The following is a 24,954-nucleotide window of genomic DNA, read 5'->3' as shown; positions in this document are numbered from 1 at the left end:
AAAACTAAGAAGTGCATGACTTCAGGTGAATACTTAACTTAAAATAAAGAAAAATCTGGAAGAATATAAAAATCAGCAGAAACGTCGCTAATCGTATTTTACAAAATTTGTCGCCGAGACTGATTCAAAATTCCCTAGATTTAGCGACTTGTCGCTAAATTTGGCAACACTGTTCAACACATACTACAGCAGCAGAACCAGCGTAGCCAATTTTCCAACAGAAATTATGGAATTGTAATCTAAAAATTATCGAATTTTCCACAAAATTATCGCAAACATTCAATATTAACGATAATATCATACTATCAAAACTTTACGCAATACTAAATAAACTTTCCATCACTTCTCGTACAGATAAAGCACCAACTGCAGCTACGAACGAACTATTGTGACCAGGGGCGCCAAATTGAAGAGAATACGAGGTCTGTCTAAAAAGTATCCGACCTTAAATTTTCCCGCGCGAAGTAGTGATTCTAAGGCGGCGCCAATGTGCACGGTGGAAGGAGGAACCGTAATGCACATGCTTGAATTTTTTCACCACATTCGCTTGTGCCAGTCACTGGCTGGTGGTCGCCAAGTAAGGTGCTGTTCTAAGTGTTCGTCGGATTTAGTTTTCTCGCAAGATGACTGAACGAATTGAGCAAAGATACTGCATCAAATTTTGTCAAAAGCTTGGTGATTCTCAAAGTCAAACAATTCGTAAGATTCAACAGGTGTTTGGGGAAGATGCGATGGGTGTAACACAAATTAAAGAGTGGTTCAACCAATTCAAAGATGGCCGCACATCAGCGGAGAGTGAGCAGCGTTGTGGCAGGCCCCAAACTGCTCGGAGTGCAACTGTTGTTGAGAGGGTGCGAAATTTGGTGATGGCAGATCGTCGTTTGACCGTGCGGGAGATTGCCGAAGAGGTTGGAGTGAGTAAAGATTCGGCACATGCAATTTTGCGTGATGATTTGAACATGAACCGAGTGGCTGCGAAATTCGTGCCCAAGTTGTTGTCCCCGGAACAAAAAGACCTCCGTCGTGACGTTGCACAGGACCTTCTGGACACCGCCAACACTGATCCTGGGTTTCTGAACACCGTAATAACTGGAGATGAGTCATGGGTGTACGGGTACGACCCAGAAACAAAAAGACAGTCGTCGCAATGGAAGCATCCCGAGTCTCCAAGACCGAAGAAAGTGCGGCAGGTGCGAAGCAAAATCAAGGTGATGCTGACTGTTTTCTTTGATGTCCGTGGAATTGTGCATCACGAATACGCATCGGAAGGACAAACGGTGACAAAGGAGTACTATCACGATGTTCTCCGGCGACTCCGTGATTCAGTTCGGCGCGAAAGACCAGACATGTGGACGGGGAACAACTGGCACTTGCATCACGACAACGCCCCCGCACATTCATCCCAATTGATCCACACTTTCTTGGCCAAACATGGAATTACAACCGTTCGCCAACCTCCCTACTCTCCAGAAATGGCTCCTTGCGACTTCTGGTTGTTTCCAAAATTGAAGACACCACTGAAAGGATCCCGTTTTGAGAGTAGAGAAGAGATAATGCGGAACGCGACGACGGAGCTGAACACCATTCCAAAAGAAGACTTCCAGAGGTGTTTCCGGCAGTGGAAGGATCGGTGGGCTAAGCACAAGGGGCCTACTTTGAAGGGGATTATGGTCACAACCCCGTCAGGTATTTGAAATATTTTTTCTGGCTAAAGGTCGGATACTTTTTAGACAGGCCTCGTATTTTGGCAAAGCGGACGGAGATGGGTAAATCCCGAACCACGATCCTATCCAATCCTATTGGTCCATGTATACGGTTCAACTTTTCGCATTCATGGTGCATCTACACGGTTCAACTTTTCTTTCAATTTTAAGCATTCAGTCAATAGTGCACGAAACGCATTCAACGCATGCATGCCGTTTACCACTAAAAATCAGAGCGCATGCGACAATTGAGAGCTACACTTCGCGGTGGATATCTTGATAAACGGCGACCAGAGGGCCCGGGCTCCCCCACTTTTAATGAAATAGATATTTAGAAATTCCTCAATTATTGGAACAAAAAATTTCAGAACTTGAGAAATAACTTTCAAAATCTAAATAATTTCTTGTTAAATATGAGCAACTCTTTTCAAAATGCCAACGTAAAATCACAATTCGTGGCTCATGTTAAATTTTGGGACAGTAACGATATTTCAGTACAACCTATAGTTGTGATACTTCATTCAATTTTGAAAAGACTTTCAGAATATGTAAGGAATATTACCCCTTACCCAGTGCAGGTACCGGTACTTCATGTAAACGTCTTTCGACAACTGAGTGTCCGCCAGGCTCTGTTTCTATGGGCCATACAATAAAATTATGGGCAGGTCATACTTGTTCGTAGTTTGACGGGGAAATGGAAGCAGTCAATGAATTAGGCTATATGTTTGATTGTACTATCACGTCTTCATTATCATAAAAAAATAATAATCTCTGTACAAGCCTGTGGTAAAGTACGTGCTTTCGTCAGTGACATGGGTCCTCAAAATCAGAAACTACGGAAAGACTTAGGAATTAATGTAAGTCAGACATATATTTCAAATGATGTGATATCTGGGTGTAGAATCTGAGGTTTGTGTCATATATCGCACGCGCTGAAACTAATGCGGAATCATTTATTACACACTGGATCTATTTCGGAAACTGGAAAAAGAGTTAGGCAACAGTATTAGAAGATTAAAAACATAAGACTTCGATGTGATTGCCATTGTTAACCCCAACAATGGCAATCACATCGAAGTCTTAAAGTAAATAATTATGAAAAAAGTGAATCGATTGAAATGTTAGCCGGTTATCTTTCGTACTGATTGAAGAAGTATCTATGTGCGTGTATACTGCAAACAAACTCTTCTATAGTGAATTAGTGAGGAAAAAAACTGTGAAAGTAAGAAATCCGCTTGGTTACAATGTGTTTCACGGAGAAATATTCGTGCTCCTCTTGACTGGCTTCATGTGGTTTACAAATTTGAAAAGTGTTTTGAGGAGCAGCATGGGACTACATTAAACAAGTTCAAAAACGTAGCACAAACATTTGCTATATACTGAACGAAAAGATCTCTACTAGACCTACAGATCCATTCGTTATTGAATGATACTCCAGAACTCGATCATGCTGAAAGTTCTCAATACACGCCGACAAAAAAGCAGAAAAGTAAATCGTCTACAACTAGCCCTAACAACGATGAAAATTAATAAAATCGTCAACTATGTAATGTGAACACAATAGTGTAATATTCTCCTTGGAGAGTCATTCTGTATTATTTTCATATCCTCGTAAAGAAATAAGTGTTTTAACAATGTCTAAAGAGCCCACAATAATTGAAAAATTGTTTGGAATCACAATGGTCTTTTTATGAGTGTCATAAATACCTTCGGTGCATTGCTTTCCATAGTACGAGGCATGTTAAAGGCCCAGCCTTGACAGGATATGACGTTACGAGCAGAGCGGAGGGGTCTGTTGGGCATTAGGCTAACTTCTATTCTACGAGGCGTGTTCTTAAAGTAAGTTCCAAAAGGGTGTAGTAAGTAAACGGGAAGATATTGTGACTTTTAATTGAAACAATAATGTTACTTTTATTGTCACAACAATAATGGCTTTCTATTTCTGAATTTAAACACTCCCGTCAACAATGGGTATTTCACTCTACATAGCAACACAGTATTCGTTATTGTGCTCCACAGACGACAATGAGAATTCACTTGGATTATTGAGAACAACAATGTACTCCTAATCTCAACTAATGTTCACAAAACACTATTTACAAAACAAAACTGTCAGTTCTCAGTTCACAGTTCGTTTGCCTCGGCTAGTTCTTCTAGCTCATTCACTCAAGTTCACAGTATATCGAACCCAAGACTTCCAGAGACAGTCCACTGAACTTCGAACTCAAGACTTTCAGATAAAGTTCACTGCACACCGAACCAAAGACTCTCGGACGCGTTGCTTTCGCCAGGATGCTGCCACAGTTACTCAGCTCACTGCTCGACGAACCCAAGACTCCTGCACGCGTTGCTTCCGCCTGGGCGCTGCTACAGTTACTCAAGTTCACTCGCCTGTCGAACCCAAGGCTTCCGGATAGGCCGCACTCGCCTGGTCGCTGCCACAGTTGCGGACCCACTCAAGTCGAACTCCGGTCTCGAAGGCTGGCTTCCTTGCTCGCTCACGGCTGCTTCACAAACCTGGCTCACTGTCCGAACTAAACTGAACTGAAATCGCTGTGCCGCTCCGCTCTTCTATTTATTGCTAAATCACACTTTCTCGTTCCTTCGATTTCGAGAACAATCTCGTTACAATAATCGGTCCACGTTGCTTGCGAACTTTCTGGGCCTCCCCACTCGGAATCCAGACGTTCCCCTTACATCCGTCCTCTCCAATCCGCGCCGGCCAGTCCTCCTTCCCCTTCGCCGCGCCCAGGGCACGCCGACTTGCGGGCAGCGTTTCGCAGCTTCCCTCTCTCCCCTGCGCCTCCTTTCTCCCCGCGCGCCCTCCCTTCTGCCGGACGCGCGCTCGAATCCCGAGACAACGAGAAGTTTCTAGCATTGTTGCCACAATATTTACAAACCATTTTTGTTGCATTGTATCCCCCACACTTCAATTACTTCCCAACATAATCTCCACCATTACTGAGGCATTTGTCGAGTAGTGACACAAGTCTTTCTATCCCCTCATTGTAGAATTCGCCCGCCTGTGATGCGAACCACTCCCGCACTGCTGTTTTCACTTCATCGTCGCCATCAAAACGTTGACCACCGTGGAACTTCTTGAGGTGCAGGAAGAGATGAAAGTCACTCGGAGCCAAATCCGGGCTGTAGGGGGGATGGCCAATTTGTTCCCAGCCAAATTTCGAGATGAGATTTTGGGTGTCACGAGCTGTGTGTGGCCGAGCGTTGTCATGAAGCAACACATCTCCATCGGTCAGCATCCCATGTCTCTTGTTCTGAATTGTGCGACGGAGCTTCTTCAAGGCCTGACAATAGGTTCCTCTATTAATGGTTTCAACCCGAGGCAAGAATTCGATGAGTAGGACTCCTTTTCTGTCCCAAAAAAAACAGTGCACATGATCTTGTGTGTTGACATGGTTTGTTTGAATTTCTTTTTCCTCGGCGAAGCAGTGTGCCTCCATTCCATGGACTGCTGCTTCAATTCAGGTGTCATGTGAGACACCCAAGTCTCGTCACCTGTCATGTTATATGGTCAAGAAACTCATTGCCTTGCTCACTATAATGTGTGAGAAAGCTCAATGCACTGGAAGCTCGTTTGGTTTTGTGTTCCTCGGTGAGCATCTTGGATACTCATTGTGAGCACAATTTTCGATATCGTAATTGATCTGTCTCAGTTTTGTAGAGAACACTCCGCAACATTTGTGGAAAAGTCAAGGAAAGCGAAGAAATTGTGAACCTCCTGTCCTCATGAATTTTTTTTATCGACAGCATGCACCAAATCGTCATTGATCAAAGATGGCCGACCAGTATGCTGCTCGTCATGCACAGAGACGCGGCCCTCGTTGAACTTCCATCTCCTGACCATTCCATCACTAATGGCATCATCACCATACACCTCACAAAGTTGACGATGAATGTCAGCTGGTTTGATGTTTCTCGCATTCAAGAAACGGGTAACAGACCGCATCTCACAGTCGGCGGGGTGCTCGATCACTTTAAACATTTCAACTGATCACAACTAACCACACACACGGACTGAAGCTCTGAAAGTGCATGCACAGCTTGTCTGGGGACTGAAGAAGAAAACACGCATGCACAAAATAATTATTGCAGCGATGCAACAGCTATAATTGAAAACGGAACTTACTTTAAGAACACGCCTCGTATTTTCCTTGGTACTTAGTACGTGGTCTTCCACTTCGTCTTTTGTCACACAAGTTGAGAGTTGCATTAGGTTCATTACGAGCACAAGCAGACCAACATCGCAAAGTACTGATGTTGACACATTGATCACGATAAACATCCTTCAATCTCCAATGAATGTCTATTGGGGGCACATTTTCTGCTGTTAAAAACTCGATTACAGCACGCTGCTTCAGACACAACGACATAGTGCTGGTACACACCACCATGTTTCAGGCTATAACTCAGAGCTCTCTACTAGCAGAGATACGAAACTTGCGTCACTGAAAACAGAAGTTCACTGAATACAATGTTCTATCACTAATATTTTTCTAATATTTTTAACTGTATTCACTTACTTACTTATGGCTTTTAAGGAACCTAGAGATTCATTGCTGCTCTCACATAAGCCTGTCATTGGTCCCTATCTGAGCAAGATTAATCAAATCTCTATCATCATATCCCACCTCCTTCAAATCCATTTTAATATTATCCTCCCATCTACATCTTGGCCTCTCCAAAGGTCTTTCCCTCCGGCCTTCCAACTAACACTCTATATATGCATTTCTGGATTCCCCATACATGCTACATGCCCTGCCCATCTCAAACGTCTGGATTTAATGTTCCTAATCATGTCAGGTAAGCAGTATATCGAAATGATAGCCATCCAAATCTTGGATTTAACATATCGGCATCCTAATCAATTCAAATGCACAAAAAGAAAATGTAAATTAATGTTAGAAAAATACATAATGAAATTTAAAAAAAATAATATTCTGTGACAACATGTGGTAGCTATCAAAATGATACAAATTTATTTAAAATAAATAATATACACTGAATATTATAAAGATGAATAGAGATGGTGATTGATGATGTTCAATGCGTGTATTTCAGCGTTGTGTAACTTTCTCCATGTTCCTGTAACTTCATCCCTCTTAGCTCCAAATATTTTCCTAACAACCCTATTCTCAAAGTGTTTCACAACCAAACAGAACAACTGATAATATAACTGTTTTATAAATTCCAACTTTCAGATTTTTTGATAGCAGCCTAGATGACAAAAGCTTCTGAACCAAATAATGACAGGCATTTCCCATATTATTCTGCGTTTAATTTCCTCCCGCGTTTATATTTGTTACTGTTGCTCCAAGATACTTGAATTTTTCCACGTCTTCAAAGAATAAATCTCCAATTTTTATATTTCTATTTTGTATAATATCCTGGTCACGAGACATAATCATATACTTTGTCTTTTCGGGATTTATTTCCAAACCTATTGCATTACTTGCTTCAAGTAAAATTTCCTTGTTTTCCCTAACTTATTCACGTCATCCACATACACAAGCAGCTGATGTAACCTGTTCAATTCCAAATCCTCTCTGTTATCCTGAACTTTCCTAATGACATATCCTAGAGCGAAGTTAAAAAGTCAAGGTGATAGTGCATCTCCTTGCTTTAGCCCACAGTGAAGTGGAAAAGCATCAGATAGAAACTGGCCTATACGGACTCTTCTGTACGTTTCATTGAGGCACATTTCAATTAATCGAACTAGTTTCTTGGGAATACCAAATTCAATAAGAATATTATATAAAACTTCTCTCTGAATGAGTCATATGCCTTTTTTAAACCTATGAATGACTGATGTACTGTAGATGGATGGATGGATGGATGGATGGATGGATGGATGGATGGATGGATGGATGGATGGATGGATGGATAGATGGATAGATAGATAGATAGATAGATAGATAGATAGATAGATAGATAGATAGATAGATAGATAGATAGATAGATAGATAGATAGATAGATAGATAGATAGAGAGATAGATGGATAGATAGATGGATAGATAGATGGATGGATGGATGGATGGATGGATGGATGGATGGATGGATTGATAGATAGATAGATAGATAGATAGATAGATAGATAGATAGATAGATAGATAGATTGATTGATTGATTGATTGATTGATTGATTGATTGATAGATAGATAGATAGATAGATAGATAGATAGATAGATAGATAGATAGATAGATAGATAGATAGATTTATTCGTTCCATAATATTCTTACATTTGCTTTATAGCATAGAATAAAGAACATGTCCAATTCTTACGTTTAACAATAAAATGCAATACATATAAAATGCAAATATGAAATATGTACAGAATTAATACCTTAATAACAATAATATTTTATACAATAATATGTTTACCATTTAATAGTATTATAATATTTACACAGTACTGTGAAATGTCAAGAATTCATCTACAGAATAGAAAGTGTGACATATTAAGTAATTTTTTAGTTTTACCTTAAATAATGCAGGGTTTTGGCTATGATTCTTAATGTCTTCAGGAAGACTATTGAACATTTTTATCGCCATGTAACGTACTCCCCTTTCAAAGCATGATAAATTTGACGATGGCGTATGAAAATCATTCCTTCTGCGGGTATTTATACTATGTATGGCTGAGTTAGTTGGAAAATTTTCTTTATTACGTAAGAGAAAATTTATTGTGGAGTATATGTATTGATTTGTTAAGGTTAGATTCTCTAATTTTTTTTAAAATAATCTACATGATTCTCTAGCCTTTGCTCCAACTATTATTCTAACGGCTCTTTTTTGTAATAAGAATATATTTTTACTATCTGCAGAATTTCCCCAAAATATTATTCCGTAGGACATAATGGAATGAAAATAGGCAAAATATATTGTCTTTAAGATACTGCTGTTTAGAAATTGTTGTAACGACCTAATTGCGAAGCATGCTGAGCTAAGTTTGGGTTATTTCTTTGATATGATTTTTCCAATTTATTGTATTATTAATATGCAAACCAAGGAATTTGGTTGTTGATGTTTCTAGTAGAGGTATATTGTTGATAGTTGTGTCCAATGTTTCAGAGATTAAATTTGAAGCAGCTTTAAATTGAATTATGTTAGTTTTATTAATATTTAATGCTAGTTTATTGGTTGTGAACCAGTCATAAATTTTAAGGAGAATTGTTTCTGTTTTATATTTGAATGTGGCAAAGTTCTTGTCTGTAATTATGATACTTGTGTCATCTGCAAATAGTGTAGGATAACCTATTCTTTTTATTATGGGCTCAAGGTCATTTATAAAAATTAGAAAAAGAAGAGGCCCTAATATAGATCCTTGTGGGACCCCTGTATGAACATTTCCCCATGTTGAAGTAGATTTAAAGGAGTTATTAAATGCGTTGATTTCCACTTTTTGTTTTCTGTTTAGGAGATATGACTCAAACCACTGATATGCTATGCCTTTAATACCATAGTATTCTAATTTTTGTAGTAGAATTTTATGGTTAATACAATCAAAAGCTTTGGAGAGATCACAGAATATCCCTCCTATTTGTAATTTTTTATTAATAGCTTCCAGAATTTTATCAGTTAAATTAAACGTCGCTTGCTCAGTTGATTTATTCTTTCTGAATCCAAATTGTTCCGGAATGAGAATGTTGTATCTATCAAGATGATGATATACTCTCTTATATATAACTTTTTCGAAGACCTTTGAGAAGACTGGTAGAAGGGATATGGGCCTGTAGTTTTCGGGCGAGGTTCTGTCCCCTCTCTTGAATAAAGGAATAACAACTGAATATTTCAGTCGCTCTGGAAATACACCATTAAACATTGAAAATTTACATAAATAAGACAGGGGCTTGGCTATTATTTGTGAACTGGCTTTTAATATTTTACTAGTAATTTCGTCATATCCCGAGGAATTTTTAGACTTTAATTGCTTTAGAATTGTAATTATTTCTCGTGAATTTGTTGGAAAAATTTGAATATTTGGGAAAGTTACAGGAATAGATATTTTCAAACAATCGATGGCATTATTATTATTATTATTATTATTATTATTATTATTATTATTATTATTATTCTGTGGGATGTTTAGGTTATCAGTTATTGAGAGAAAATGATTGTTGAATATGTTCGCAACTTCTGTTGCATCTGATGTTTTTCTATTATCTGTTACAAGAGTGTAACTTTGTTCTTTACTTCTACACTTTCCACTTTCTTTTTTTATTATGTTCCAAGTTGTTTTGATTTTATTATTCGAGTTTAGAATAATTCCGTTATAGTAAAGTTCTTTGGCTTTTAAGATTACTTTATGTAATATTTTAGAGTACTTTTTAAAGTGAGCTATTAATCTGGGGTCATTACTATTTCTACTTTGAATATAGAGAGACCTCTTAGTTTTACAAGAGATTTTTATGCCTTGTGTAATCCAATTGTTTTTAGATGTTTGAGAATTTTTGTACTTTACAGGAAAACTGGATTCAAAGATATTTAAGAATGTATTATGAAACACATTGAATTTACTATTCATATCACCATTATCATATACTGATTCCCATGTTTCATTTTTTAGTTTAGCTTCGAAGTATTTTAAAGATTCTTCATTTATGACCCTTAACCTAAATTTATTCGGGTGTTTTGATGCAGGAATGCTATCGTTTCTTCTTAATTTATAATGGGAACTGTCCGGTAACTATCTAATCTATCTTTCCTTATAATTATATTATCAATTCTTTTTGTATTCTAGTTGGAAAATTGACTGTATGTATTAAATTGAAGGTTGCTAATAATGTGTTAAATTCTTTTTTAGTGTTCTCAGTGAGATAGTACCCTTATACTCCCAGTTTTTCTCCAATATCTGTCGGATACAAAAAATCTGATCAGTAGTTGATCTATTACGCTTAAAATCATACTGATGATCCCAAATAATTTCATCTAGATATGGAGTTAATCTTCTCAAAAGAATATTGGACAAAATTTTGTACGACTTCAACAAAAGTGATATTCCTCGAAAGTTACCACAGTTAGTCTTATCCCCCTCCTTAAAAATAGGTACAATTATGGACTCCTTCCATTGTTCTGGTACAATTTCCTTTTCCCAAATAGCAAGGTCAAGCTTATAAATTTTTCCAGATGATGCGCTTCCATGCTCTTGTATTAATTTTGCTGGAATTTGATCGATACCTGAAGACTTGTACTTTTTTAGCTTTTCTATAGCAATTTCGACTTCAGGAAGTGTGGGTTTGGGTATAAATGGCTCAGCAGTTTGTATTTAATTTTCGTCCTGATCATTTCTATTTGGCCTATTTGGTCTATTTAGTAGTTGCCCAAAATAGATTTTTCCATCTGTTCAAGATTGAATGAGAGTCTGGAAGCAAGTCACTATTCTCATCCTTGGTCACGTTTACCCTTGCCTGAACTGTATTCATAGCGACAAAAAAAAATAGGAGGCATTACTTTTCAGCATACCCTCATAATATAAAATAATGAACTACAAAAATATATTTAGTGCATCTGATATCATTGTTAAAATTTTTTATGGTCAAGTTTACCTCAGTTTATGGTACGGAAAATAGATTATTTCAGGAGAAATATGGAATATGCCACACGATACACCCTATGTCTTCCTAAAAATCTTGCCCCTGTCCTGATCAAGCAAGAACTGAAATAATACCCGTACTTCTGTTTAAGGTAGGTGCTCACTTAACATAATTTTATTATAGTATCCTTCACTTGTCTGCATTTCCGAATTCATCATCGAATAGTGTTCTAATGTACTGCTAGAGTGCATTATTTTAATGTAGCGTTCTGAACTAAACCTAGAAATAAAATGAATAGCCCTGTAACTTAAATAAACTATGAAGAACATACCTGGTTGATTCAATATTTTCCCAATCTCATCCCGTATATTCTTTTAGCATAGCCTAATCATGGATGATTATTCATCTATGGCTATAATTCTAATTGAATAAATTGTAAAGCTCTTCATACTGTTGAACTAACATAATACGCTTCACATCATTCATTCAATTTATACCTTCAATATTACCATGATTGGACGCTTGGCAATTGATATAATTTTCGTGACATTCTTTATTTCGTCTTGGTCCTTAAGGAAATCAGTTTAGAATTGTCTGGCCAGAATTCTGGATGGAATCCGGTCATGTGGACAGAGGCGATATGGCACAGTGGGTGATGCTCCATTTAAAATAACGTGAAGAATAAAAATCCGAATCCACACCTGTGGAGTAACAGTCAGCACGTCTGGCCGCGAAACCAGGTGGCCCGGATTCGAATTCCAGTCGGGGCAAGTTACCTGGTTGAGGTTTTTTCCGGGGTTTTCCCTCAACCCAATACGAGCAAATGCTGGGTAACTTTCGGTGCTGGACCCCGGACTCAGTTCACTGGCATTATCACCTTCATTTCATTCAGATGCTAAATAACCTGAGATGTTGATACAGCATCGTAAAATAGCCCAATAAAATAAAATAAAAAAATGAAATAAAAATCCGAAGGAACCCATTCCTGTAAGTGAGTGGCTACCTTTATGCTACATTATTGCTACTCCCAAGGAAGTCGACATTTGTGTCTAAAGACTCCATATTCTCTACAATGCACAGTGCATCTTTGAAGATAGATAGCCTACATGGCTAATGTTCACGTGCTTTAGTGTCAAACTGTAACATAGATTTTTATCCCAACGAATGTTTTCATCTTTCAGCTAGCAGAATATGATGTGCTGGCACCTGGTGAGGTCATCTTTAAACCTAATACGGTAAATGATAGAAATAGAACCAGAGACCTCTATTCCAGTATAAACTGAACATCAGAAAAATATAACATAGACCATTATTTGGTCGCATGCTTCATTTTTATCCTGCAGACTACTGGTTGTCAAAGTGGGGTGCATGGACCCCTGGAACTCATTCTGGAGGTCTGCAAATATTCTGGATAGAGAAATTTTTTTCTTCCTTCAGGATTTTTATTTTTTATGTGATATTGATGTTGGAAGTCCATTGGCCACTGTTGGCACAACTTATAGATTTTTTAAAATTACTACCGGTATTATATTTTTAACTGATATATTTTATTATTATGATGTACCGAAGTACATGATATTTCTGTGCAGTAATTCTGCATTACCATATGAGAGAATTTTTCTCTGTTCTGTCCATCCTTCATCATATGATAACGCAGAATTCCTGCACAGAAATATCATAAGTACTTCGGTACATCATAATATGATATGCGTGAGTAATGACTTAGTGATTCAAGACAGCACTCATCCCGTTGAATCCTGGCCACTTAATCACTCGTAATAAGTGCACCTCTGGACATAGTGCCACTGTCACATATTCTGTGACACAGTACATGAGGGTAGGCCACCAAAGGGAAAACTGACAGGTAGAACTTAAACTGAGGGGATTTGATCCGGCATCGGAGCTGGAATCCGGTGTGGCTTAGTGGATAAAGCGTCAGCACGTAGAGCTGAAAACCCAGGTTCAGGTCCCAGTGTCGGAGAGAATTTTTCTCTGTTCTATCCATCCTACATCATATGATGTATTTTAATTTTTTTTTTTACATCTATACTAATAATAAATCTGTAGCCGAAATTTTTCTGGTAATTTTCGATTTTCTAAAAATAATTGGTCCTAACATATATAATTAACCACCCTGAAACCGAAAATCGCATTTTTGAAATTTTTGTTTGTATGTCTGTCTGTATGTTTGTTACCTTTTCACGTGATAATGGCTGAACAGATTTATATGAAAATTGGAATATAAATTAAGTTCGTTGTAACTTAGATTTTAGGCTATATGGCATTCAAAATACTTTATTTAAAAGGGGGGTTATAAGGGGGCCTGAATTAAATAAATCGAAATATCTCGCTTATTATTGATTTTTGTGAAAAATGTTACATAACAAAAGTTTCTTTAAAAATGATTTCCGATAAGTTTTATTCTTTACAAAATTTAATGAGATAAATGAGTTTTAAAATTCAAATAACCCATCTAAGAACGGTGCAATGAAATAACAAATGACTTCGTCTATAAGGGGCCTTGGACAACAACAATCGAAAAAGGGGCCTTGGACAGCAACAATCGAAAGCTATTAAACTTAGCCTACAGACAATGTTTCTGTGTTTGTATGAAGTAATATCGGAAGCTAAATTAACTGATTTGTATAATTAATTATTATTTCACCATTGGAAAGTGTAGTTTCTCTAGATGGACATACTGCTATAATGTTATTACAGTAACTTCTTAGTAAATCGAGGACAGATAAGATTAAAATAGCTTCCTAGGCACAGAAAATTTGATAGGCTTTTTTGTACATTCGTTTTCTGTATTTCTTAAAATAATACTAGGTGTTCATTTCGAAGTGTGTCATGACATTACTGTTGATGAGTCTGCGATTTGAAACGAGTTTCAGCTTTTGTGTCAGAGAAGTTGCCTATTAATCAAGGCGTTCAATCTGAACTTGAGAACGTGTACAGTATAACTTGAACGTCGTAGCAACAGATGGTGGTCGGTACGGTCTGTGTGCTACCACAACCTCTTTCAAACTGTGTTTTGCGCGGCCAAGTTGTACGCAGGGTATTTGTTATCATTGGTTGCGTACGGCAACATTCCACAATACAAATCAAATGATCCGTGTCCATGTTGACTGTCGAAGTTAATGTCAACAAATACGTAAGTAATCGTCTTAACCCTCTCCCCATATCCCAACAGTAAGAAAAAACTCACCTCAGTACATGTTTCGAAACAGTTCACATTCCTGCCACTACCGGCATTACCGTACGTCAGAGACCTGCACAGCGGCCCAGTCCATGGGCTGCTTCCCCATTCTACAACACTGGGCTCCACAGTGTCGCACGGAACAAACTCGTGACGACACCGCACTGACCGGGCGGGCTGCTTTGCGAATCGGTAATGTGCGGTGGGCTGATATGAAGTAGAGTCCTGTACATCAGTCTACCCCATGGGCTGGTTTTGCACTCTAGCGCACTGGACTCCACAGTGTCGCACGGAACAAACTCGTGACGTCACTGCACTGGCCTTGCGGGCTGCTTTCGAATCGGTTCTGTGCTGTGGGCTGATATGAAGGCATCGAATCCGAGTCTCCTCTATTATCAGCTTATTAATTGAGCTTTCGTGGGCTTCTGCTTGCCTATGCATATTTATGCCTACGACATACAAATCTATCTGCATACTCGACCTAACTACACAAATGACGCTATAACTGAAGTTAATGATGACTTGAATTCAATATCCATATGGTCAAAAACGCATAGACTTAATTTAAATGCAAGTAAATCGCAGGCTATCTTAATATAACATCAAAGATCAAAGTGTGTGAAACAAAATTTGCCACTGATAATTGTAAATAATACTAGTATTCCATACAGCTCGACTGTGAAGAACCTTGGCATTTATATGGATTGTCACCTGGAATGGAATATACAAGTGAATCACACTTCCAAAAAATATTTTCTATTATTCACTCATTAAAGCGACTGAAGCACTTTCTTCCTGATAAATTAAAATTAATCCTTGCACAAACACTCGTGATGCCACACTTCGACTACTGCGATATTATATTAAGTAACCTACATGCAAATTTGAGCAGCAGGCTACAACGTGTGCATAATGCGTGCGTCCGTTATATTTGCAATATTCGTAAGTATGATCATGTTTTCCCGTCTTTCCAAACTTTGTCTTGGCTAAGGCTAAGCGATCGACGAGCCCTGCATTCTCTTATTTCAAATTCTGCGCACAGCTACCCCAATCTATTTGACTTCTTGTTTTCAAAATTTATCCTCGACATGGTTGACGAGTTGGTATAGCGCTGGCCTTCTATGCCCAAGGTTGCGGGTTCGATCCTGGGCCAGGTCGATGGCATTTAAGTGTGCTTAAATGCGAAGGCTCATGTTAGTAGATTTACTGGCATGTAAAAGAACTCCTGCGGGAAAAAATTCCGGCACATCTGGCGACGCTGATATAACCTCTGCAGTTGCAAACGTCGTTAAATAAACATTACATTAACATCAAAATTTATCCGTATATTATCAGCTAAGTACCAGGTCTCATCATAACACTTTATTCATTATACCTTACCACAAGACGTGTTTATATTCTTCATCCTATACAGTTACAGTTGCTAGAAATTGGATCTCGCTTCCAAGTGATGTAAGGGGTTGTTGGACAATAACTTCATTTAGGTCAAAATTACGTAACTTCTTAACAGATTAATTTAATATTTGTTACTTATAATGAAACTAACATCTGTCTAATCTCATTATTATCATTAATTTCTCTCAATAGAATACAAAATCTCTAATGGTAAAATTTCATTACATTAATATTCTCATTATATAAATATATTTTAGATTTATACTTTTTCTCCCTGTAACATAGTTCTAGTAAACTCATATTAAATTAACTCTCATCATTTTACTAGCTATCTCAACTTAATTATAATTGATTGAATTAAATTAGCTCATAAATTAAGTTATTACTTTATCTTATCCCCTTCAGGCCTGGTGTACATTATAGTGTACATTGTTTTTTTTTCTTTTTTGGAATGTCTTCCATACTTTTAAATATTTTGAAAAATTCAATGTGATATAAATGAAGAATATTATTTTTGAAACATTTCTATACCTGAATTAAAAATAAAATTTAAAAATTTGGGGCCCCAGGGGTCAAAATTGTCCCCAAATTTTGATTTTCTGTGAAGATTTGATTTGGGAATTTTGGATGCCCAGAATGATTATGACCTTTTTTTTTTTTTTCAATTTTTTAAAATATAAATTCAGGTTTGAAGGGGTTATATGTTTATCTAAATTCAAATAAACATTACTAGTCATTAAAATTTAATTGAAGAATATTTCTGGAGAATCTTTTAAGTGTACTGTAAATATTCGTAATTTAAATATGTATTGATTAAGGCTGGTTGAGTGGAAGAGAAGGCCTAAAGGCCTTAACTCTGCCAGCGAAAATAAGACATTCTATTCTATTCTATTCTATTCTATGCGGTTCGATCAACGATCATCTACTGTTTCAAACGTTTTTGTTTTAGATTGTGATTTTTGTTTTTCAAGATGAGCCCAAATAATAGTGCATCACAGAGAAAATACAGTCTCTCTAGAGAAAAGTAGTGAAGGAGAAAATCGTACTAGAAAGTTTAAAACAACTGAGCAGGACGGAAATTAAAAAGTACCACTGGGTCAGTTTTTAAATCTGTGTTTGACAGCAGTGGAAAATAATTTAATTTTTGTGTGTTGTCCGGTATGCTTATGCCAGACTCCAGCCCGCGGGCTGCCTCGTTACTAGATGCACTGGCTTCACAGCCTCGAACGAAACAAGCCCATCCTGCACCACGTGTAACATATATGTGCCGTAGACTGGTATCAAAGCATCGAACCCAAGTCTCGTCTGTAATCAGTCACTCATTTGCGTTCAAGCGGGCTTGTTCTTATGTACGCTGTTCAATCAACACCAAATTACTATTTAAAACATTCTTGTTTAGCTTTTTATTTGTTGTTTTTATAATGAGTTCAAGTAGTGGTGCATCAAAAAGAAAAGACAGTCTCTCTAGAAAAAAAGAAGTAAAAGAGAAACTCGTTGCCGGAGAGTTCAAAACAGCAGAGCCAGATGTAAATTAAAAAGTGCCATTTGGACTGTTTTTAAGCCTGTGATCGACAGTACTGGAAATAGGCTACAGTCAATTTTGTTTGTTGCTCAATATGCGGGGAACTATAAGGTATTCAGCATAAGTAAAATGTCGCAAAATGTCGATTTTTTTTACATTTTTTACTTTTTCTGAGAATAGAAGTTATTTTTCACATCATTATTGAAGAGCATAAATAGTGTTAAAAGTTTTATACAACTCCCGTTACCACATTTTCAGTGAATATTACAATAGACGTGAATCGGTAAAGATGATAGAAAATACAACACAAAGGTATTTAGTGGGCCTCTGATCCACTGGCCATGTGCCAAACGTCATCCAGTGTACTGCTTGAGGAGCGGTTTTGTGCAGTGGGCTTGTATGATGGCTCGAGCTCAAGTTTCCGCTTCTATCAGTTACTTATGAATTTAGTTTGCGTGGGCTTGTGCGGTTCAATCAACGGTCAACTAGTGTTTCAAACGTTTTCGTTTTTGATTTCTGTTTTTCAAGATGAGTCCAATTATGGTAGGCCTACATGCAAAGAAAATATTATCTCTGTGAGGCTACTATTACACTATCAAAGTTCTTTGACAAAGAATATGATACAATATTTTGTCTACGATCTTTGATAAAGGATAGGATTTGTTGTATATTACACTACATACAATCTTTTATAAAAGAATTTAGGAACAAAAGCTCTCCCAACACTTGTGCCACAACAGTGATTACTGATTACGTGTTCGGAGGATTTGTTGATACTAATATTTACGCGTTAAGTTTAAAAATTTAAATTATGGTTTATTTTACGACATTCGCAAGTGTATATCAACGTCGCCGGTACACCGGAGTTTTGTCCCGCAGGAGTTCTTTTACATGCCAGTAAATCTACTGACATGAGCCTGTCGCATTTAAACACACTTAAATGCCGTCGACCTGGGCTGGGATGAAGAACAGTATTATGCTTGTTTAGCTACAATTAGTTCAATTATTACAATATGCATGTTATTGAAAAAGAAACGCCTGTGAGTTAAACTCCTGATCACAATACAAATATGTGATCAGGGCTGAAACCATGGATTGCAAAACGTGATAAGAGATATATACATCAGAACTTATTGAAACAGCTACTATGCGAGGACTTGAAAAGTTATACAAATTATTACAAAATATTATGATAGAATATTAATATTATGCTATACAAATTATTTAGTTACAACATTTTATTTCCTTCATACTCCGATATCAGAATTTTTGTGGTAGCAACAGTCCAGTTATATTTGCGTTTCGCCATATTTATTTCAAGGTATAGAAATCTTTTATCAAAGATAACAAGCTGCACTAACAATTTATAAAAGATCTTTTATCAAAGAAACTTTTATAAAAGAAAACCCATTACACACACACACACACACACACACACACACACACACACACACACACACACACACACACACACACACACACACACACACACACACACACACACACACACACACACACACACACACACACACACACACACACACACACACACACACACACACACACACACACACACACACACACACACACACACACACACACACACACACACACACACACACACACACACACACACACACACACACACACACACACACACACACACACACACACACACACACACACACACACACACACACACACACACACACACACACACACACACACACACACACACACACACACACACACACACACACACACACACACACACACACACACACACACACACACACACACACACACACACACACACACACACACACACACACACACACACACACACACACACACACACACACACACACACACACACACACACACACACACACACACACACACACACACACACACACACACACACACACACACACACACACACACACACACACACACACACACACACACACACACACACACACACACACACACACACACACACACACACACACACACACACACACACACACACACACACACACACACACACACACACACACACACACACACACACACACACACACACACACACACACACACACACACACACACACACACACACACACACACACACACACACACACACACACACACACACACACACACACACACACACACACACACACACACACACACACACACACACACACACACACACACACACACACACACACACACACACACACACACACACACACACACACACACACACACACACACACACACACACACACACACACACACACACACACACACACACACACACACACACACACACACACACACACACACACACACACACACACACACACACACACACACACACACACACACACACACACACACACACACACACACACACACACACACACACACACACACACACACACACACACACACACACACACACACACACACACACACACACACACACACACACACACACACACACACACACACACACACACACACACACACACACACACACACACACACACACACACACACACACACACACACACACACACACACACACACACACACACACACACACACACACACACACACACACACACACACACACACACACACACACACACACACACACACACACACACACACACACACACACACACACACACACACACACACACACACACACACACACACACACACACACACACACACACACACACACACACACACACACACACACACACACACACACACACACACACACACACACACACACACACACACACACACACACACACACACACACACACACACACACACACACACACACACACACACACACACACACACACACACACACACACACACACACACACACACACACACACACACACACACACACACACACACACACACACACACACACACACACACACACACACACACACACACACACACACACACACACACACACACACACACACACACACACACACACACACACACACACACACACACACACACACACACACACACACACACACACACACACACACACACACACACACACACACACACACACACACACACACACACACACACACACACACACACACACACACACACACACACACACACACACACACACACACACACACACACACACACACACACACACACACACACACACACACACACACACACACACACACACACACACACACACACACACACACACACACACACACACACACACACACACACACACACACACACACACACACACACACACACACACACACACACACACACACACACACACACACACACACACACACACACACACACACACACACACACACACACACACACACACACACACACACACACACACACACACACACACACACACACACACACACACACACACACACACACACACACACACACACACACACACACACACACACACACAGAGATATATAATAAAATATCTTTATCAAAGAACTTTGATAGTGTAATAGCAGCCCGGAAAACCTTCATCACAGACACCGGCTGTGAAAGCATACATTTAAAAAAGTCTCTCTAGAGAAGTAGTAGTAAAGGAGAAAATCGCTGCTAGAGAGTTAAAACAACAGAGTCGGTTGGAAATTTAAAAAAGCACCATAGAGACAGTTTTTAAATCTCTGTTCGACAGCAATGGATAATAATTTAATTTTGTAATGTGTCCGGTATGCTGATAATTGTTTGTTCATGCAACATGCCAAGCCAAAACACAACCAATGCGCGCAAGCAGGAAAGGAGTAGAATGCAATCAACTGGTGCAGGCTGAGCAGTGCGGCTGGCTACGCCGCAGAGTGATGGGCTATAGTAAGCGGACACGTGAAGCAGTGTTGGTCTTGGGTGGGCTGGGCTGCTGATGCATTAGGACTAGCAGTGCTGAGCTGTGGGCTAGTCTGCAGGACTGCGCTTGGAAGCCCAGTGCACTGGGCTAGGAAGCGGCCACGTCAAGCAGCGTTGGTCTTGGGTGGGCTGGGCTGCTAGTGCATTAGACTCGCAGTGCTGAGCTGTGGGCCATTCTGCACGACTCTGCCGTACGTATCGTAAAGTACTCTTCTGAATGAAAGCTGTACTTGCTAGGCGACTTCTCTGGCAGATAAGTAATACACCTCTGCGGAAGTGTAGGAAGATTGAATTCTCTAGGCTCATCAACTAGCCACGTGACGGCACACAGCGAGCCATGACACACTTTGAACTGAACACCCAGTATTTATGTACACACTCATTTTAATCTCAGAGAATTAACGAACAACGAGAGTGTATTGATTTAGTATGCAGTAATAGTACGTTAGCTTAGCAATCCATTATTTTATAATTCAAATTTTAACTATGCTCAATCGAATCGTGTTAAAATACATAAAATAGACTATATATGCAATAATGAAATGCAAAAAAAAAAATTGGGTAATGAGCCAAGCAGATTACATTACGCTGTTGTAAAAGTTGTTGCTTCTGAGATTCAAGAGCCCCCACAACAAATTAAAAACTTTCTTATCGGAGTACATCCGTTATCATCACACTTTTTATATAATGTAATATAATATAATATAATATATATACTAATAATAAATATGTAGCCGAAAATTTTCTGGTAATTTTCGCTTTTCCAAAAATAATTGGTATTAACATGTATCATCCTGAGACCGAAAATAGTTTTGACATTTTTGTTTGTATGTGTGTCTGTCTGGATGTTTGTTACCTTTTCACATGATAATGGCTGAACGGATTTCGATGAAAATTGAAATATAAATTAAGTTCGTTGTAATTTAGATTTTAGGCTATATGGCATTCAAAATACTTCATTTAACGGGACCTGAATTAAATCGAAATATCTCGCTTTTTATTGCTTTTTTGTGAAAAATGTTACATAACAAAAGTTTCTTTAAAAATGATTTCCGATAAGTTTTATTCTATGCAAAATTTGGTAGGTCTGATACTTTTAAAATAACAATACAATACGTTTTCACCGCCGCCTCAGATTGTAGCGTTGTTGTTCCTGTAGTAATTCCCTTGTGCAAAATATAAAATTTTTGAGTAGGAAGAAAAACCACATTTATTCATTCCATGGCAATGGTACATAGGAGATCGTGAATTCTTACATTTTCGAAAGAAAGAAATATAATTACTTATCACTGTTTATGCTGTATCACTATTTAAGTTATTTGAAGGTTACAGAACCATAGTGGGCCAAGCGCCATTTACTGAAGACGTAGAAAACAAGGGTTAAAATGAACTTATTACCATAATTCAATGGAACCATATAGCAAGTAATATAAAGTTTACACATTAAAACTAAGTGATATGTCAATCTTCATTAAACTATTGCGTGTAATAACAAATAAGAAACATGTTAAAGGAATTGTCATTGCACCAAATGAGTGCTCTCTGGACCAAAATGATCGCAATTTAATTATTTAAATACAATTTCAATTAAGTAACATATTAAAATATTTATCCTTCTAACAAACACGAATGTTCCCTGGCTCTAACGTCCTATTTTAATTATGTAATTACTTTATATTTATCTCTAACAGGTGCAGCGGAGCACACGGATACGGCTAGTTATATAATATTATAATACAACTTAACATTAAATTGTTGATTCAACAAGATATAATAAATATTAAAGATCATGTGCATGAACATAAACGCTGTATATAGAATCAAACTATAATAAAAAACAATATGGTGTATTGATATATATTAATTAAAGAAAGAAAATTTCATGTAATAAGAGGACTCAGGGAAGGATGCAAGAATACCTGTTGCATTATGGCGCTGAATGGCGATACCAATGCACTGACGTAGATATTGACTGCTTTGAGGGTCCCCAAAAAATTGCACTAAACTTCTGCCTATGGTGGAGATAAGAGCTTTGGCTTCACTATACCATGATCCAAACATTTCAACCACAAAAGGGATAAAATATAATTATCTGTAAGGTGTTTATATTTATGGTGTTTTCTGAGAGTGGCACTTCCTGTTGCAGATTCTGGTATCTTAGAGGTTGAAGACAGATGAGAAGGGGCCAGTGTATCCACATATGTGGAATCCCAAATTAAGGATTTACCTACACGCCAAGGGGACTAGAGTCAGACCATTGGGTCTGTTGCTGTCTCAATGGCTGATCCCAGAAGGTTCTAAGATGGATGGAACCGCTGAGAATGTTAATGCTCTTTTAATAATATTAAGCGATGAATGACGAGAGAGACGGCCTTTAGTCATGATAAAACTTAAGGCATGGTGACCATAAGAATCTACAATATTGTCACAGAAACTTTAAAGGATCCGGAATCCATAAGGATACTGATGTTAGGGGAAGGAATTGCATGAAGCCAAGATCCTGAAACATTTTGTTGGAGAGCCAAAAAACAAGCACGATCTGTATCTGAAGAAAAAGATCAGTAACAAGAGAGATCAGTATTTCATCCCAATGTTTTTGAACTGCTGGAAAAGATAGAGGATCAGAGTTATTGGAAACCTCACTCCATCAAACCAAAGCCACCTGCACAAATCACTGTAAGAGGGAAAAATATATTTGATTCAGTCAAAAACCCCGTGTGCAGAAGCTAAGAATATGGGTGTATAATTATCACTCAATTTTCTAATACCTAACCCACCAAATTTAATAGGGAGAGAAGCTTGAATCCAACTGCCATCATTTAGAGAAATATTAAGTAAAATTTCTAAGTAATCACGTATCATATTGTCAGCTTGATAGATGAAAGATGGAACCATATAGGGGTAATCCACAAAAAGTAGTTACATTTAGGAATCAATAAACAGTTCTTAAGGAGGAAGTAAGATATATGGGGATTAAGCAAAGTTTTCAAACAAAGTTGTAAGATTAGTTCGATTGTTGTTGGCAGCCTTTGTCTACAATGGATCTTGGTTTAAATGTCATCATAATACAGATGAAGATGAACTCAAATTATTTTCCAGTTCCTAATTCTAACAATGTGAATTCAAATTTCCTTATCAGCATGGAGAGTCACAATCTCATTGAAAAGGAGAAAGATCAGCTTGTTCAGTTATCATGTAACACTGATTAGAAAAATGTTCAAGTGAATGTCAGCGTCTTGATTTTTGGCTGAAAGTTTATGTGGAACATAAAGAACTCTCAGAATGAGCCTTAAAAATGCAGTTTCCCACAAGTTAGCTTGAGAGCAGGCATTTTCTGCTCTTTTCTGTATCCAAACTTAGAAAAAACCAAATAAATGTGGCAGCAGAGTTAAAGTTAACACTTATTCTAAATGAATGTGCACATGCAAGAAGGTGACTTCTCCAAAACAACAAGTTTTCAGGAGAAGGTTAAAACTGATTTGTATTTGTACTTAATGCAAATAAAATTCATTGCTTGTAATTCAGAAAGGCAGGCATTACCATTGTCTATTGGTATGTTGTAATACAAAAGTTGTGAAATAAGATATGCATCTAGAAATCAATTTTCTGAAAACTTGCCCTTTTGGAGAAGTCACCTTCCTGC

At 38.1% G+C, this 24,954-nt stretch overlaps 1 protein-coding gene across 1 annotated transcript; it reads left to right on the top strand.

Annotated features, from left to right (window-relative positions):
• The first annotated feature begins 255 nt into the window (after positions 1 to 255).
• On the top strand, positions 256 to 24,302 carry LOC138701597 (protein GVQW3-like). Its single transcript, XM_069828644.1, has 2 exons — positions 256 to 1,686; positions 23,458 to 24,302. The coding sequence occupies exons 1-2, from the start codon at positions 624 to 626 to the stop codon at positions 23,487 to 23,489; spliced, it is 1,095 nt and encodes a 364-aa protein (XP_069684745.1). The 5' UTR covers positions 256 to 623; the 3' UTR covers positions 23,490 to 24,302.
• The last annotated feature ends 652 nt before the right edge of the window (positions 24,303 to 24,954 follow it).

The sequence above is a fragment of the Periplaneta americana genome, chromosome 6, assembly GCF_040183065.1.
Source record: "Periplaneta americana isolate PAMFEO1 chromosome 6, P.americana_PAMFEO1_priV1, whole genome shotgun sequence".
NCBI lineage: Eukaryota > Metazoa > Arthropoda > Insecta > Blattodea > Blattidae > Periplaneta > Periplaneta americana.
This window is presented reverse-complemented; position numbering and strand designations above follow the sequence as displayed.

Excerpts from the sequence above, each read along its gene's own strand:
- LOC138701597 (XM_069828644.1), top strand. The coding sequence starts at position 624 with ATGACTGAACGAATTGAGCAAAGATACTGCATCAAATTTTGTCAAAAG. Across the intron at positions 1,687-23,457 it reads TATGGTCACAACCCCGTCAG|ATTCTGGTATCTTAGAGGTT; the intron begins GTATTTGAAATA and ends TTCCTGTTGCAG.